This window comes from Rhipicephalus microplus, chromosome 2 (genome assembly GCF_043290135.1).
Source record: "Rhipicephalus microplus isolate Deutch F79 chromosome 2, USDA_Rmic, whole genome shotgun sequence".
Lineage (NCBI taxonomy): Eukaryota > Metazoa > Arthropoda > Arachnida > Ixodida > Ixodidae > Rhipicephalus > Rhipicephalus microplus.
Genome location: NC_134701.1, coordinates 294,121,728 through 294,139,418, shown reverse-complemented (window position 1 = coordinate 294,139,418; position 17,691 = coordinate 294,121,728). Strand labels below are relative to the sequence as shown.

Below are 17,691 nucleotides of genomic sequence, written 5' to 3'. Positions count from 1 at the left end.
TTTGCGGTCATGGCGAACTATCTGTCCTGCCGTCCTCTTTCAGCGTGTGCCTATCTCCACTTCGTCACCTTCACTACCAATCGCGCAAGCTCCTTGATGCTCCATTCCGGCGCATTTTGCAACATCCTCCGGGCTGGGCCAAGATTAGTCCGATGCTTCGAGGGCGCAGAGTTCATGCACCGGGCGATTCACTATTGACCCATTGGCTAGATGCTCTGAGCACGCGCGCACTATGCTGTCTCTTCCTGGCAGTAAGGCAATCACTCGGCCTAGCTTCCAGTATATTGCAAGTGTGTTGTCTTCTAACACTAGCACTACATCACCGATCTGTAGTTTGGTTGATGAACGACTTGGGCTGTTATGAGCTGAATTGCAGTAGTAGCAGGAAGGTGCGTTTCCATCTTTTCAAAACTTCATCATGATACGTTGGCGATGAAGAGCCTTGCGGTTCAAGTGAACTGTGATCGGAAGCTCTGAGAAGTCAATGTGTTCTGGCAGGGAAATTCTGCGCTTTCCTAACAAGAAACGAGATGGAATTAATGGCTGGAGCTTTTTGCTCTCGAGGTACGTCAGTGGTCTGCTAATAATTACTGTTTCAATCTCGGACAGCACCGTTGTGAAAGCTTCCACGCCGAGGCTGCTGCGTTCCAATGAGCGTTTCAAGAAGTTTTTTGTTGAGCTTATGAGACGCTCCCACCATCCTCCCCACCATGGAGCTCTTTCTACGTTGAACTTCCACTCTACACGTAGCTCGGCCACATACTCCCAAAGCGCTGGTAGTATAGATGCAAATGTATTAGCGCAGCTGCAAAGGTTTGAGCGTTGTCGGAGTATACCGTAAGGAACTCTGCACCAGGCGACGAAACAGCAGAAGGCAAGCAATGTTGCTGCTGCAGTCATGTATGAGGTTAGTTACAGATGTACCGCCTGTGTAACTGCAAATGAAAAAAAAAAAAGGATGTAGGACTTTGATGAACCACTTGCTAGTTTAACGTATAAGGGCCCACAGTAATCGAGCCCGAAAATGATGAATGGGCTTGCTTTACTAATTTTCTGGCGAGGTAGAGGGGCCATTGATGCTGATACTGCTACTACCTTTAATTGTTTATAAATCCTGCGTTTCCAAACTATCTTCTTTAGTGTCTGATGTCCCTTCAGCAGCCAAAAGCGCTTTCGAAGCTCCATTAATGTTGCTTCAACACCACCGTGAATAGTGCACACGTGTGCCGCTGATACGATAAGTCTGGTGAGCTTATTATCTGCCAGGAGAATAGGATGGTGTATGTCGTGATTAGCACAAAGCTGATCCAGCCGTCTACCGCCATGAAGAAGGCCATCATTATTCACAAACGGACAAAGGCGAAGAGGAGATGTTGAGGGTAATGTCTGACCTTTGCGCAGCGCAAGAGCTTCATTTGGAAAGGATTGTTCTTGAATGGTCTGGAGCCAATAGTGCTCAGCCTGTAATAACTCTTCCGCCGTGAGACGTTCAGATACTGATGTAAGGTGTCGCGAAGCATAACGTACGAGGCGCTTGATACATGCGGTGACTCGTATCAGCCGCATAATAGAGCTGTAGTCTTCTACCCGCAAGATGCATTGACGGACGAAAACGCCCGATGGAAGTTCGTACAGACCAGCTTTGAAAATCGCTCGATTCCTCCAATGAAATCTTTGTCGTTGTATTGCAATTCTTGGAGTTGCTTGCACCTTCAAATTGTTTCCCCTAGCCAAGTTGGGCCGTACCACTAAATATTAGATTCGATGAGACTAGTAAGTGATGCTCCACGAGTAATAAAGTCAGTGAGATTGTCCTTGCTGCTACAATAAAACCATTGCGATAGATTGGTGAATTGTTGTATCTCAGAAACTCGATGTGCAACAAAGTGGTCTAGTTCAGTTGATGAACCCCTTATCCAGTGGAGTGCCACCAGTGAATCTGTCCAGAAGAACCCTGGAGCGCGTTGTAGAAACTGCACTTTTTTCACATAGCAGCTTAGTCACGTTGTGATGATGTACGCGAGGAGCTCCAGGCACAAAAGTGACACCATCTTGATCGGAGCAAGTATGCCCTTGATGATTAACAGGCGTGTGAAGCAGGTGCCAGATTCAGACCTTACACAAGCGTAGGTGCACATGCCCTATGCTCTTGGACTGGCATCAGCGAAAGTATGCAGCTCGATTATGAATGGCTTGACGTCGTCTATTAGGAACACGTATCGCGGGATGCGGACACACGTTGCGCCATTCAGCTCTAAGCACCAACTGTTCTACTTGATTTGCTCTTCAGCTGGCATGATGGTGTCCCATGCAAAGTTGTTCTTTCAAAGATCTTGGAATACAATCTTGGCCTTTACGGTAAATGGGCTGATGTATCCCAAAGGGTCATATATTCTGGCCAATAATTGCAGTGCCGCGCGTTGGGTCGCAGGCTTCCCAGATGTGAATCAGCATGTCCAGTTGCGAGGAAGAAGCTGTCACCAGAAGGTTCCCCAGGAACCCAAAATCTTCATCGTGTGACTGTCGCCTGCTTCATCTTCTATAGCACATTTATTGCGGAGGAATTGTTACTTTAAGCTGTCACAATTAGAAGCCCATTTGAGGAGCTCCATGCTGGCCTCCCTGAATATCTGCTTTGTTTCTTCATACAACTCAAATGCCTCCTGTGTTCTCGGTAGTCATACTAGAAGGTCGTCCACATAGAAGGCCTGCTCTAAGAGGGCTACAGTAGATGGGTATTTCCGCTTACAAGACGATAAGTGGTGTTGAAGTGTAGCGGCCAAAAAGAATGGGCGCGATCCGGCTCCAAACGTAACCCTCGTCATTCTCCACATCACTGTGGTTGGCATGGGCTCTTCTTTAGTCGGTAATCTTTCGAGCCAGAGAAAGCGTAACAGGTCTCGGTCTTCAAGTCGAATGAGAAGCTGCAGATATGCTTTCTTTATATCAGCAGCGAGAACCACAGGGTGGCAGCGAAAGTTCAATAGGAGTTCGATGACGTCCGCCCCAAGTTTTATACCTTTCGAGAATACATCGTTAAGGCAAACATGACCAGCCCCATGCGATGATGCGCCAAATATAACACGAAGCTTCGTTGTTACAGCCTCACGACAAACCACGGCGTGATGGGGCATATAGTAGATGTTGGCCTTGAGTAGCTGCTCGTCCGGTACCTTTTCGGCATGACCATTGTTAAAATAACCTGAAATTGCTTGGTCGTATTTTTTTAGGAGTGATGGCTGCTCTCGAAAATGGGTGATTTGAATTCGCAGTCGACATTCAGCCAGTCAGCGATTGCTGCTTCCGGATGGTAACCCAGGCGGTTCGACCATCAGAGGCACTTGATGATGGCCATCTTGCTTGGAGATGCCCTGCTTAAATGTAGACATGTGAGAGTCACTTTCAATGGTCCAGAAACAGGTGGCGTCAATCCCGATTGCATCAAGACGCCACATCGAAGATATGTATATGTCTGGTGGAGAAGAATAACTGCTCGATATGAACAGTGCGCTAGACGGGTACTGAATGTCTGACGATAATGGTCCTTGTACCATCCCTTTAAATGTTGTTTTGATCGCTGTTAGCATCTCGTTGATACGGTCAATCTAGACTGTGGTCACCTTCCAATAGGCGTCAGATCTTATCAGCACAGTGATGTCGCCTTCTTGCCATGTATTCGAGTGACAAGCGTAAGCCACATGGTACTCCTTTTCGAGGAGCGCCTGCAAGATATGGTGCTCTAGCGATGGACTCGTTACGGAGCAGATCTCTGCAATTGTCAAGGTTTCTAACTCCACTTCAGCATCGCTAAATCGGCTGCGCAGCTCCACGGAGACACGGTCCGCGCAGAGTCGCTTCTAGGCCTTGGAGCTTCCATATGTCATTCTTGAAAGCTCTTCCCTTCCAATGAGGGACACTGAAGGATTCTGGCTGCACCTGCGCGAATATAGCTGCACTGACTACCAGTGTCCAACAGAACCCGAATGAGGAGGCATCGATTTTCAGACTTTGCCCATATACGCCCCATCTGCAATAGTACAACCGTGCATCCGACGTGCGTGCTTTGGGCTGTTGTAATGGTTTGAAGCCTTGGCGAAGGAAGTCCTCCCAATGCAACCAATTCCGCTACAGGCACTGGGTCCTGGACGACGGGTCTGGACAGGTCGCATAGAATTGTCAGGTGGCGACGACGACAGAAGCCACACGTGAGACTGATGGCTCTTTTGCATGCCCTTGGGATGTGGTTGCGAGTACGGCAGCGGAAACAGCAGTTGTTATTCCGTAGCCTCACTCGCTTTTCATGCGCTGACAGATTGGCAGTGCGGGACATAATGCTCTGCTCTTGGCTATTTCAAAGTGGGCACACTTGATTGATCGATGCAGTGGAACCCGCAAGAGCTTCAGCCGATGGAATGAATTTCGTGCTGTCTGGGCTTTCTGTTGCCATGCTGTCTTCAGCTTTGTAAGAGCTGCGACGTGGTTGCAGGTGACCTTCCTCCCGCACTTCTACTTGGATGCGAAGAAATTTAAACAGGTTCTTCGCTCGGTGCAGTCTGTTTTCGGAAGTCTCCGTCCCACTATTGGTGGTCATCCTCTTTCACCCTTTAGAGGTACATGATAGCCAGATTGTCTGCAAAGCAGCGCATCATGACCTGATTCAGTACGACGATGTATTGATCCGAGGACACGCCAAGGCCTTCTAAAGCACTCACTCGGAACAGCACATTGTCGTGAAGTGTGTGAAGTCTGGCAACTTCTGATGAGCTGTTCACAGGAGTCAATGCCAGAAGATGATCCACGTGCTCATAGATGAGGAGATCTTGCCGTCCGAACCGATCCATGAGCATTTTAATCGCGAGGTTGTAATGCTGCTCGGCTAACCGGATTCCTTCGATTGACCTTCTAGCGCTGCCAGTTAAGTGCGTAAGCAAATACTTGAATTTTTGGATGCATGATAGGTAGGGGTCCTGGTGGATCGTGGCGTAGTAATGATCCCAAAAGGCCTGCCAGTTGCGCAGGTTGCCGTCGAAGGTAGGTATCTGTAGCCTGAGCAGTAGAGCCGATCCGTGATGTGTCTCTCTCACATGGTCCAGAGCATCGACGAATCTCGGGAGGTCTGCGTTGCTTGATCCCGATCCAGAACCTTCAGCATTCGTCGTGGTAGTTTGCTGACAACCTTGCAACCAGTACTTCGCACACGCGATGGCGTAGCTGATCGTGTCACTATTATCCTGTGCCGTTTCGACTTCGTGGTTAACATCATCTTCACCTGTTAGCGAAAAATTGCGTCATCCAGTCTCGACAATGCAAGCTCCTTGCCCTTGAGGTGCACCTGAACTTCTGAGAGATCCGGATCCATTTGCTGCAGAAGATCCGAAAGCTGGGTTAGGGCTCGCATGATGCCAGCCCTGAGTGCACCACGCTTCCTGTGGAACTGGTCCGAGTTCACCATGACCGTGATATGAAGGCGTCTCTCGAGGGGCAGTCCCGGGTTTCGCGGCACCAAATCTTACGAAACGATTAGCTCCTAAACCGTAAAAGAAAATGTGGCTTTATTTTGTGGTCATGGCAAACTATCTATTCTGCTGTCCCCTTTCAGTGCATGCCTATCTCCACTTCATCATTTTCACCATCAATCGTGCACGCTCCTTGATGCTCCGTTCAGGCGCATTTTGCAACAGCTGCATTGAAGGGGAAACTACGACCCTGAACCCCCTCCTTTGCACCGTGCAGCGCACGCAACGCCGACACATGAATTTGGATGCGCTCCTTCACTCACCGCGTGTTGAAAAACTAATTACCTAATCGTTGAAGATACACAGCTGGTTTATGGCATTCCTCATACCCGATAATATTGGGCTTGGACCTATATACGTCTGAAGAGTGCGCTTTCTTGTCAGTGTCAGAAGGCCCAAAGTGCAAGTATGATCGTAGCCTCTTGGGGACAGAAAGCACCATATCACACACTCCCTAACAACTTTGTGTGGGTATGCTGAACGCTTTTTCTCTCACATTCTATTTGATGAAAAAAGAAACAGCCTTTTTCTCTCCTTTCTGTGCATCTGTTCCGATTTTCCAAACACATGCGTGGTGCTTGCTTTCGCGATAATATTTGGACACCTTTTCTTCTTTCAATAATTGCTTCACCTACTCACACTTTGAACGATGGTATGACACATGGGAGCGCGACCTTCCTATTGTAGTCTGGTATGGACCAGCAAGATGAGGGTCGCTGTTCGTTGTTTGCATGAAAACACTTACTGCTTCTTCTTCAGTGAAAGCGCCTTGTGAAGTTGCAACATCCAGATCTGTTTCATTGGTCTCCGCTTTTCGCTTCCTTGACGTTTGACGTAGGGGCAAAGCTCGTGAAGCAGAATCGTTGCGAGGCTTCTATGCAATTGGACAAAGTAGGAAGGATAGTCCTCGAAAAAAGTAGACGCAGAGCCCGGAACAATTTTTCTGATGCGGCACGCAGGCACATAGTCTTCATCACGGAAGTGTGTGCTCCAAACGACATTCTATGCAGACTTGTCATTGATAATGAGGTTGTTTCTTGCAATACTCTTCTGTCATTCAGTGCACAGCTCAGTATTGCTTGCGAATCGATGAAGATAAAAACTAGGTGTATTCCCCAAATGCGACTTGCAGTGGGGAAACACAGAAATACACCATCACACAGCTAATATATACCCGTGTACGTACTGCGCGTATTGAAGGTTGTACGACCGCCTTCTTGAGTCGAGAAATCACTGCAGACTGAACACTGATAAAGCACTGAACGAAATGCAGCCGTGGTGAATAAATCCCAGAATAAAGCAAGCCACACTAGAGAGAAAGAGAAATTGACAACAATCTGCTTGTCACACTAAGCCATAGAATAATTCATACAGATTTCTTTTTAAAAAAATGCTTGCTTACTTGCCAAAAAGTTCGAATTTTGTGAGTTTCTCTTTCTAAACATCTTCTTCCACAAACTCGAAGGATAGCCCAGAACTGATTAGCACCACAGTTTTAGTTCCAGGGCAAGCGGCTTGTGAGTAAAAGCAGCTGCGTTCTTCTTATTCTTCATTGACGTGACTTGCAGTGCAAAGAAATGCAAAAAAGCGTACGGTCCCTGGACTTAATGTTTTCAGGTGGTGTTAGCACCTTGACAGTGCCCACCACCACTCTCATGGCGTGCCGTTAAAAGGGGTTATTCAGCAGCAAGAGTCCTCTTTTTTTTTTCTACTTTCTTTCTCTGTATGCATTTACTTTTAACCATACAAGACACGTACGTGTTTCAAAGAGCTGTCCAGCTGCAGATCGCAGCCTTAAGCCCTAAAACCACTTCTATTGTATTTGGAAAAATAAAGAAATATAAAATAGCTAGCAAAGGGAAAGCATGCTCATCATTTCCGTAAGCGACCTTTCTAATTCGTCATCTCATTGTCCAATAAGACCAAGGACCAAAAGTATTTGGTGCTCTCTGCTTGCAGAACAGGTGCAGCATTGTTTCTCTCTCTCTCTGATCCTTGACAGTGCTTTACGCCTCCTGCATTATGCCTCATTAGCTGATTCATCCGCATTTTCACCGAGTTTCAGCTTGTATTATCTTGAGCACTTGCTTACCTACATTATGCGGCGAGCCATCTGATAACATTACTTTTTTTTTAAGGAGACGATCCTCCCTTTATGCCCGACTTTTTGAGCATTCCCTTTCCCCTTATGCACCGAGAACCCCCCCCCCCCCTTCCGTGGTTTTGCATCGAGCAACATTCTCGTGCTGAGTGCGCAGCGCATGAGATGCAAGGTCAGGGTCGCAGAGTCCCTACCTCCGACGGGTGGAGAAACATACTCAGAAACTATCTCATTGCTTTTGGGACGGGTGAGAAGGCCGTAAAAAAAAAGAAGTGCGTGCAGGTGCAGTCTAGCCCGGCCATGACCAGTTCAAGCAAGTGCGCAAGTTGCTGAAGCAACCGCCAATCGGAGGTTTGCATACATTGTGAATTCCGCCAGACTGACCATTATTAATATATACTTCCAAAAAGAATGGGTCAATCATGATGTGCTAATGCTGTCAGAAGCATGCAACATGCTGCCCACGTGTCAACGCTGGGCTGCAGTGAAGCACGTGTTTCTGCAGGTACACATTGTGTGTGTGTGTGTGTGTGTGTGTGTGTGTGTGTGTGTGTGTGTGTGTGTGTGTGTGTGTGTGTGTGTGTGTGTGTGTGTGTGTGTGTGTGTGTGTGTGTGTGTGTGTGTGTGTGTGTGTGTGTGTGTGTGTGCGCGCGTGTGTGCGTGCGTGCATGTGTGTGTGTGTGTGTGCGTGTGTGTGTGTGTTGGTAGAAGCAAGGTAGGCCCTCATAAGTATAGTCGACTCTCATTAATTCAAACTCGAATGGACCTTTGAATTTTGTTTAATTATCAAGAAGTTTAAATTATCCGAAGTTCTGCCATAGATGACTCTGGGTGAGTTGACACCACACACTATGATTAGGCATTGATTTTATCACATTTAAAAACTTTTAGGTGTTTTGAAGCCCTAACTGCACGCAGCGAACAGAAAGCAGAGGTGTAAAGTCCACAAGTTTATTGGCCATTTACTGCTGATCAGACCTTTTAAAGAAATTGTGAATTACCAATTGCTTCATTGCTATAGGTATGTGCCTTCAACACAAAGCTCTCTATACCAGCTGAGAAGCATGATCGTTTCAAACATTCTTTTACTTGCAAAGCCTTCTTCCTTGAAGACTTCATATGCTTATTTTTCATTTTTAGACTGTAAGAATTATATAAGCACACAAATATTTAAATAGTCTAGGGGAAAAGCAGCTGATATTTTCTGCTATGGACCTGTAAAAATTATTAAGTTAACCGCATAATGGAGTTTTAATTCGGAGGATTTTAAATACATTGAAAGAATAGAGGGCCAACCATAAAACTATATTTTGTGAATTAAGCAAATGTATGTATTATCATAGTTTGAATCACCGCAAGTCTACCGTATTGCTACAATGCATTGCCTTGGGCTCCTAAGGGCCACTGTTTCCATAGATTTGCTTCAAATCGGGATCATAAATTAGACATACAACCTAAAGCTTTCACATTAACCGGTGATGACGGCCACTTCAATTTATCCACTCGAACTTGCACTGCCAATACAAGAACATAAAATCCTTTGAATTAAGAAAGATTTCAAAATAACCGAGTTCAAATTAATGAGGTGTTGTACTGTAAGTGGCAACATAGCACACGTTTACACAGAATTTATCTAGTATACGTTAATTTTCAGAATACTTACATTGCTGTATAAGCATTACAAAGGGCAGGAAGGAGGGGATCAAAAACATAACCAGTAAAAAGAGAAAAACATTTTGCACATATATTCACTGATCTGCAATAAGCACTGTCATGTAATTTAAAAAAAACAGAGACACAATTCAACAAGTATATTTTCAAAACATTTAGCATGAACAGTTGTTTTTTTCGGGGACAATGGGGATTATTTAACAACATCAATATAACATTTAAAAATTACCTGATACACCTACCAAGTCATCTTCTAAACTGTTCCGTTCGCTAACTGATTCGGGAAAGAATAAGTAAAAAAATGAAGGGGGGGTGCCTGGCAGGCAAAGATTGGGAATTTTTTTTTCTCACAGAGTGGGTGGTGGTGGTGGTAGTGGTTAGAAGATGAGAAAAGGCACCTAATTTCTGCAACCCGGTCGGGAGCACAGCGCAGTGCCCGAGAGTTGGTGCTTTAGATGAAAAGCTACGTACTTGTCCATTTTAAGTCTACAAACTAAACATTGCATTCTGCACTGAGTCCAACAATGCCTGCGATTCAGCCTAGTTGGAACATATCCATCTTGTAATGTCTGCGCAGGCACACAGGGACACAGAAGAGAACACAAACAGGCGCAATCAACAACTGGTTTATTGTTCGAAAACATTCACTTAATAACCCCCAGATCTGCGCAAACTGGTCCCTAAAAAACCTCAGGCCTGCGTGGTAGGTGCAGCACTGTCACAGTGAAAGCTAGAAGTGTGCCCTTTCAGAGCCTTTTCAAAACACTCATTGGGCAACTACTGCAAGCACACTGGCTTGGTACCCACTAGGGCATTAATACATAATAAACTTTTGGGTAGTAGGCTGGCATTCGTTATGCTATTTTTCGTCATTCTTCTGAGAAGCGTGGTATACGCTAAACACTTGCAAGGAATTTTGTGCCAATTGTCCCTGCAGTGGCTGACGACGATGAGGAATCATGGCTGAAGTGGGTATGCGCCACAGTTAATAGGGAAACAACGACAAGCTTTTGTGATGGTTTAGATCACTAGACGGCCCACTCGTTAGACTATTTGCATTGTGCGATAACTGGTTGTTCTTTCGCTGTTGTAAAACACTTTTATAAGTCATATTAAAGCAATTGCTTTCCTGACATCAAGCTTGCCTAAAACAAGTTTGACAACAATTCACAAGCACCAGTGTAGCTTCGTGGTAGAATACTGGGCTGGCACCCAGCGGACTCCAGTTCGAGCCCCACTGTGCCATTAGTGCTAGGTCATGCCTGCCTAAGGCAAGTTTGACAACAAGTTACAAGCACCGGCGTAACTCAGTGGTAGAATATTGGGCTGGCACCCAGCGGACCCGGGCTCAATTCCCACTGTGTCATTGGTGCAAGGTTCTTTTTTTCTTTTTTTGCGCAATGTGGTTATGGACACCGACGGTGGCAACAGACAACAGCAACTGCGCGTGACCCGAAAAGTGATCTCAAAGCAGCTTTCACTGTAAAACATTTGAACTGCGCACATGTCACAACTTACTATCACAAGCTCAATGAACAGCAGCGAAATTTCTTTTGCTAGCAAGGCGCCTGTTTGTGTTCTCTTCTGTGTCCCCGTGCGCAAACATTACATTCTTGTAATGTAGACGACTAGTAAAGCATGCACCAGCAAATGTGTCCCACCCACCAGCTTGGTGACAAAGAGCGTGCTGTACGAGTTGTCACGGTTGTCACTGTGAACCAGAATGCTGGCCTCACAGATCCCCAGCAACCAGGCAAACGAGCAGGGGAGCCACACAAGGACAGTGTGCTCGAAACAGGGGCTCACACTTGGCACCACCGTGTCCCAGGAGGAGGATGTGTTCTGCAACAATGCCACCACTTCGTCACTCAAACTACACTGCCTAAAACAAAAGTGGCACAATTTTGCGTCAATGTGTAGAGACTTACTCTTATTCAGGCAGTACCCGTTTGATATCAACATGAAGATCTTAATCCTTGACAAGATCCTCTTGAGATCTGTTATGTCGTTGTGACAGTACGTAAGACTGCAGCCAGACTAGGATCTACAGAAAGCTTCTTTTCGGCAAAATTGTGCCTGGAAAATTCTCACTGTAAATTGACAGCGGCAAGAACAGCAGCCAGCTGTCGAGTAATCTTATCAGTGTTAAGCCACATCAACATTTAAACATGCAGCATTGAAGATTCCAGGCTTATCCTTGCTCACCACATCAGATCCTGGATTCTCTATACTGTTTGCAAAGCACACTCCGGCGTGGCGTGCGCTACACAGTGGTTAGTATATGTTCAGTTACATAAAAGCACACGTGGCAATAGTATCTGATGAAGGCAATATTGAATTGACACATCTAAAAACAATCAATTTGTAATGTGCACAACGACTAGAAAATTCACAAAGCATCCCGTACAATACGTCTACTCTAATACATAATCACACCACAAGTGAAACTGCAAAGTTCTGGTTTATACACTTTAAAAAACATTACACTGTATGCACTTCAGCATTGAGTCCCAGTTAGTGAAAAAATCGAATGTGTCATCTATATGTTCTAACAATATTTTATTTTTCCCTTTCCTATACTGTATATATATTAAAATGAAAAATCTTCCTACAATCTTCATATGAAGATTTTTTTCATATGAAATCTTCATTCAAAGATACCATATTTACTCTATTTTAAACGCCCTCCTTTTTCACGATCGCGATATTAAAGGTTAGGGGGGGTGCATAGATTAAAGAAATCGAAAGATGACTGCATAGCCAAACCCCCTTTTGCGACAACATATTGTCACGGGGTCATGAGGTCGACGAAGGTAGCAGACAGTAGGTTGAAGATTAAAATATTTATTCAGCCGAACTTGTGCCCACGCAAGAAGAGTCACATTACAGCAATACACTGGCACTGATAGCGTCGAGCAGAGCATCGGCCATCGATCAATTGACATGCGGCAAAGCTTGTCGGCATTTGTAGACTTGCCATCAAACATTCTAGCATTATCGCTAGCGGCGACTTAGGTTCCAGAATAATCTAAAATGTTTCATGAAGTGGCCATAATCTTAACAAAATGATCTACTTTAATTCTGAACCTTCTGGAACGAGGCGCAGTTTCCGGTAAGCATTATTTCAGACAGGCTTTGTGCGAAAACCGAATGAAACATAAGTGCAAATAAGAAAAGCACGTGGCACTATCAATGAGATTGACACGAGAAAGAGCCTTTTAATTTGAAAACAATAAAAAGAAAAATAGGTGCACACAGTAAACACCCCACTCTTGTAGCAGGTCAGTCTCTATCACCGCCGCTCGAGTCCATCGCATCATTCGAGCCGTCGCTCTTGGTGTCCCACAGCAAATCGTCTTCAGTGCCATGCAAGTTGTTCATGATGCAACAATTCTTGAAAAACTTCGCGACAACATTGACTTTGATATGTTTCCATGCGTCTGAAATCCATGTTGCCACGGGGGACGGGGCCGCTTTCCGCAACTTTCCCGTCAGCGTTTTTTTTTTTTCAGTCGCAGTTCCAGACCCATTTTTTATACTCCTGTCGAAGGAGGGCATCGAACGGCTTGTTCACCATTTGTCCAGGAATTGAAGCACTGGTGTCATGCCTCCTGGAATCACTACCAAGTTGCAGTTGCATTTCAGCAGCTTGGTCTTCACATCCAGGGCTCCACCCAGCCATGACTGGAACGGAACACTGTGCGGGTAATCTTCATTCTCCTTGCGATCTCTATCGCCTTCGTCTGGCATCAGCAGTGGCAGCAAAACCCGTTTCTTTTGCTGCGAACAAACTCGCTGACTTCCTCTTTGAGTTCGGGGTGTCGGCCCTTGCGCGGTCCCGTGAATTTCTTGTGAGTCGGGGCACCTTTGAGAATCTGGTACCACTACTTCCTCCACCTGATGATGCAGGCACCGTACACACCGAATTCGGCCGCAGCACTGTGACTGCCATCATCGCTGACAAACGTGATCACAACTTGTTTAAACGTCAAGTTGTAAGGAGCCCTCTTTGCACTCATTGTGACCGATGCCAGGGCTATCAAACAACTGACAAAGAAACATGCACACACCACCCGCTACTGCAAAGCTATGGCGAAGCCAACACGACTTGTTCGGACTTGCAGATTGGATTAGATTATCTGCCGACTTTTGTGCCGCTATCTCTTGTCTGAACCTAGCAACATATTACATGGCGACTTTCGTGATTAGCGACGAGAGGGTGCACTTGGCGGCCCTGACTGCGCCGTGCTCGCAGAAAGGACCAAAAAAGAATGGTGCTTAGATTGGCAAAACATTTTCCCAAAATAATTCTAGTGGAAACAGGGGGGGGGGGGGGGGGTTTGCTTAGAATCGGTTAAATACAGTAGGTTGTTTTGTGGTAAACAGCCACTGTGGGGGAAACCAACAAAATAAGTGATGGAAAGACTAGTTGAATAAGTACTCTCAAGGTTACTTTCAAATTCTATGTGCTGTGTTTGGTCATGCCTTGCACGTGAAAAGCTTGCCATTTATGTGCCACACTAATCAGCAATACTACTCCGAGATTTCACCAACCAAACAAGCTTCTTGTTTTTAAGCATGCTAACTAGAAAAAAAGACGCTATTGAAGCATCCATTATGACATGAAGGATTTACAAGAATAACACGGCATCATTTAGCCACAATTTCAAACACAGGAAGAGGGACATGTTGTTTTTAAAGCTTGCCCTCCCATTGGTAATGGCGATTGCCTTACGTAGCAACACGTGAACTTCAGTAAAGTTCGATACGACACACTATTTTCTGTGAACAGTCTATTTTCCCCAACTTTACTGTCACCAATTCTTCCTGATCCAGTAACCATAAAGACAAGTAGCCCATTTCCTTTTTTACAAAAAGACTTCTTATGGTTAGTTGAGGAATGGCATAAAAAATCGCAAGGGGATCTTAGCATTTTTGTTTTGAAAGTATACCAGGTTTGATTTTTATTTATATAACTGAAAAAAGAAGAATATTGTCACGTGCATTTGTTGTTTCAATTTCACCACATATGGCTTACACCCACAAAGCAATGCTCAGGATAGACCGCGCTTCTGTGTTCGAAACCTTGATAAGTGTAGCAGATGTTTTTGTTTAGATTGCACGCAAAACGCGAACACTCAAGCTTATGCCACAGCTTGCGCGACGACCAGTGATAAGGCTAGAAAGTTTGACACGTGATGAATAAAAGACTGAGTATCCCAACAACAATGACCAGTTTTGCAGTACCGATGTTTTGTACTAGTTACACAGTACCCATGTGTATGTGTCTACTAGTTAACAGCACCCATGTTTTACACTGTTCACCAGACAAGTCTTCAACACTCTGTGCGCCAATATCAGTGTGCATTGCTTGCTGTTTCATCTTGAAGACACCGACTGCTCCCTTCATCCATGTCATGACCACTTGACTATATAAAAGTTAACATGAACCTTGGCACCAGGTAAAAAAAAAACGGCAGGCCTGCACGGAATGTGCAGCTCAGTCACAGCGAAATCTAAAAGAGCGGCCTTTCAGAGCCTTTTACATACACTTTGGCAACTGCTACAAGCACACTTGCTGGGTATCCACTACACCACAAATAATCATAACTTTTTGTGCACTACGCCAGCATTCACTATGCCATCCTTCGCCATCCTTCAAAGAAGTGTGGTATCCGCTACACACTTACTGGAAATTTTGTGCAACTTTTTTTGTGCAGTGGTTGACAACAATGAAGAATTATGCCTGAAGTGGGTATGCACCACAGTTAATAGGTGATCAAGAACAAGTTTGCTAATGGGTTGGAGCATTGGACGACCCACTCGTTACACAATTCGCATTGTGTGATGCCAAGTTGTTCTTTCAATACTCTAAAGCACTTTATTACTCATATTAACGCAATTCCTTTTCTGACATCAAGCCTGCCTAATGCCAGTTTAGAAACTATTTCCAAAAATCGGTGTAGCTCAGTGGCAGAATACTGGGCTGGCACGCAGCGAACCCGGGTTTGAATCCCATTGTTTCCATTTTTTATTTATTATTTATTATTTATTATTTCTTGCGATACTGGTTACAGACACCGGCGGCGGCGTACAACTACGGCGCCACGCGTTAACCGTGTTCTGATCTCATAACAGCTTTCACTGTAAAACTTACCCTAACTGCTAATAGTAAAAAGCTATATTGTTAAAGTTAGGCTATAAGTGCAGCTCATGGATGGGCTCTAGCATATTTTCCATTAATATATCCCTTGGGTTTACTTTAGCATGTCGAGCTAGTGCTTCTTCCCTTTTATACGAGACCTGAAAAAAGCACCCAATAGGCACCAATGACCGGCCCGCCACTCATGGGGTCTCTGAATAAGGCATCATGCTTTCAGAGCAAACAGACACAGCAGACGCAGTCAAAACGAGCCAAACAACACACATTTATTGAATTACTTTTAGAAGGATACCGTCTGCCAAATCAAAATACATCAGTTGTGATTGACACACTAAAACAACCTTACACAATAACACACAACACTCAACAACATAACATAAGAACACATGCAAGGTAAAGTCGCCAACGCTTGACTCACCATGAGGGCCCATGGCAGACCCCACCGCAAAAGACGACCCCTCGCTCCAAAAGTCACACGCCAAAGAGAGTCACCACTTTTTCCTGACCACCCACCTAACCTCACAGCCAGGCGTCACTGCTGGTGCTACCATGCTGATGATGATGGTAATGATGGTGCCGCGCATGATGTTACCGTGCATGATGATGATGATGGTGGTGGTGGTGGTGATAAACGCTCGTAAGCACAACGCTCCCTACCGCTCGATAGTTGTCACCCCTGAATGCGACTTCTGCGTGAGACACGTGCGCCACGAGGTATAAACTATTACAAGGGTTGTTAGCACCCTCATATTTTTTCAACCTTAATTCAAACCACATCCCGGAAAAAAAAACATAAAGAAATCAGCTACCCACGCTCTAACAAATTATCACATGTCCCTAAAGAATGTTTGTGCACCATGACCTCGCCACCGGTCGACACTGCTGCACTGTCCAGCTCGACGACTTCGCCTCAGTACCGGCCCCACAACGGCAACGTTGCCGTCAGCGGGAGGAATCGTCACTCACGTCGACAAGTCTTCTGGTTGGGACCAGCACTTACAAGGCCGCCGGACTGCAGGCAGTTCCACAGGTTCCATCACCTGATCTCATAGCCTGATCTCCGAAAACGATGTGCAAAAAGAAGACAGCCAGCCGCAGGTTACATCACCTCTGCTGCGTACACTCAAAACACTTGACAGAACAATGCAGTAGGGCATAGGAAGGGCAGTTTTGGGCTCCTCACCCACGAGGTACAAGGTCAGTACTGCTAGCAAACACATCGGCAGTGACCGAAACGCCCAGCTCAAATAAAACAAAGGTTGCTTTTTTTTTATTCCTGCATCGCAAGGTAAAATGAGAGAAGTAGAGTGCAACACCTCAACACCACGATCCTCTTAGTTGTGCCACGTGCGACAGGTGGCTACGCAGAGCCCGCTCGACAACAACCGGCATCGACCCAGCACCCAGCCTAGGAGCAGAAGAGGCAGCCGCAAGGGACGTCAGCTCCGTAAGGTGGCCCTACTCGCTCACTGCACACAGAAGCTTACCCGGCAATTGGCACCCGCTGTCCTGGACAGTGTCATGATACCCCGGTGTCAAGTCGCAAAACAAGACAGCAAGAACGCCAGGCTCCCTCAGCCAAAAAGATAGAAGCTATTTACAGAAACTCGGACCACCTATGGGACTTTCGTACTTACTCACTTTGGGCTTGGCGAAAAAGAAACTCAACGTGCCTACAAGTTCAAACACATCACAGCAACCGATGCTTTCAACAAAACACACCGCCGACACAAGCAATAGAAGTCCCCCTATACCTACTCAACCCCAGCTCAAAAATGTCTGTTCCGAACCATGAAAACTGTCGTTCGATACTCCGAGTTCTACGTTGGGCAGCCAGTGTGGGGTCTCGCTATGAAGAGCGCTGCTCTCGGAGCGAAAGGATACAGCAGACATGGCCGAAACCAATGTTACTAGTGTACCGTTGTGCATCCGCCCCAGCTCTGTGCCAGCGAGAGAAAAGACGACGACGTTCGTGTGTCGAGCTCTCGGCCTCGTGTTTCCTGCACTGCAGCTGTCTTGCTTTCCCTGGCACTTCTCCGAAGAACACGTTTGTTACATTTAGTGGAGGTGCTGGGTCCTTTCCCTCCTTGTCCTGGAGCTCTGCAACGGGGCTTTACCATCTGCCCCCGAAATGGCTGAGGCCGGCGCTCCTCACCGAGCACCACCTATGCCCACGTCGATCATGTGTGCTGGGATGTTTCGTCAACACGACCCTCCAAGGTTCAGCGGCACCAACGAAC

General features: G+C 45.9%; 1 protein-coding gene across 6 annotated transcripts in view; it reads right to left on the bottom strand.

The window, feature by feature from the left end:
* The window catches only part of LOC119178251 (multidrug resistance-associated protein 1), a 303,221-nt gene that overhangs the window by 237,395 nt on the left and 48,135 nt on the right, over window positions 1-17,691 (bottom strand). For all 6 annotated transcript variants that reach the window (XM_037429456.2, XM_075882282.1, XM_075882283.1 and 3 more), the window contains exon 3: window positions 10,954-11,130. In XM_037429456.2, the coding sequence (XP_037285353.1) occupies window positions 10,954-11,130 (177 nt within the window). The remainder of the gene's footprint in view (window positions 1-10,953; window positions 11,131-17,691) is intronic.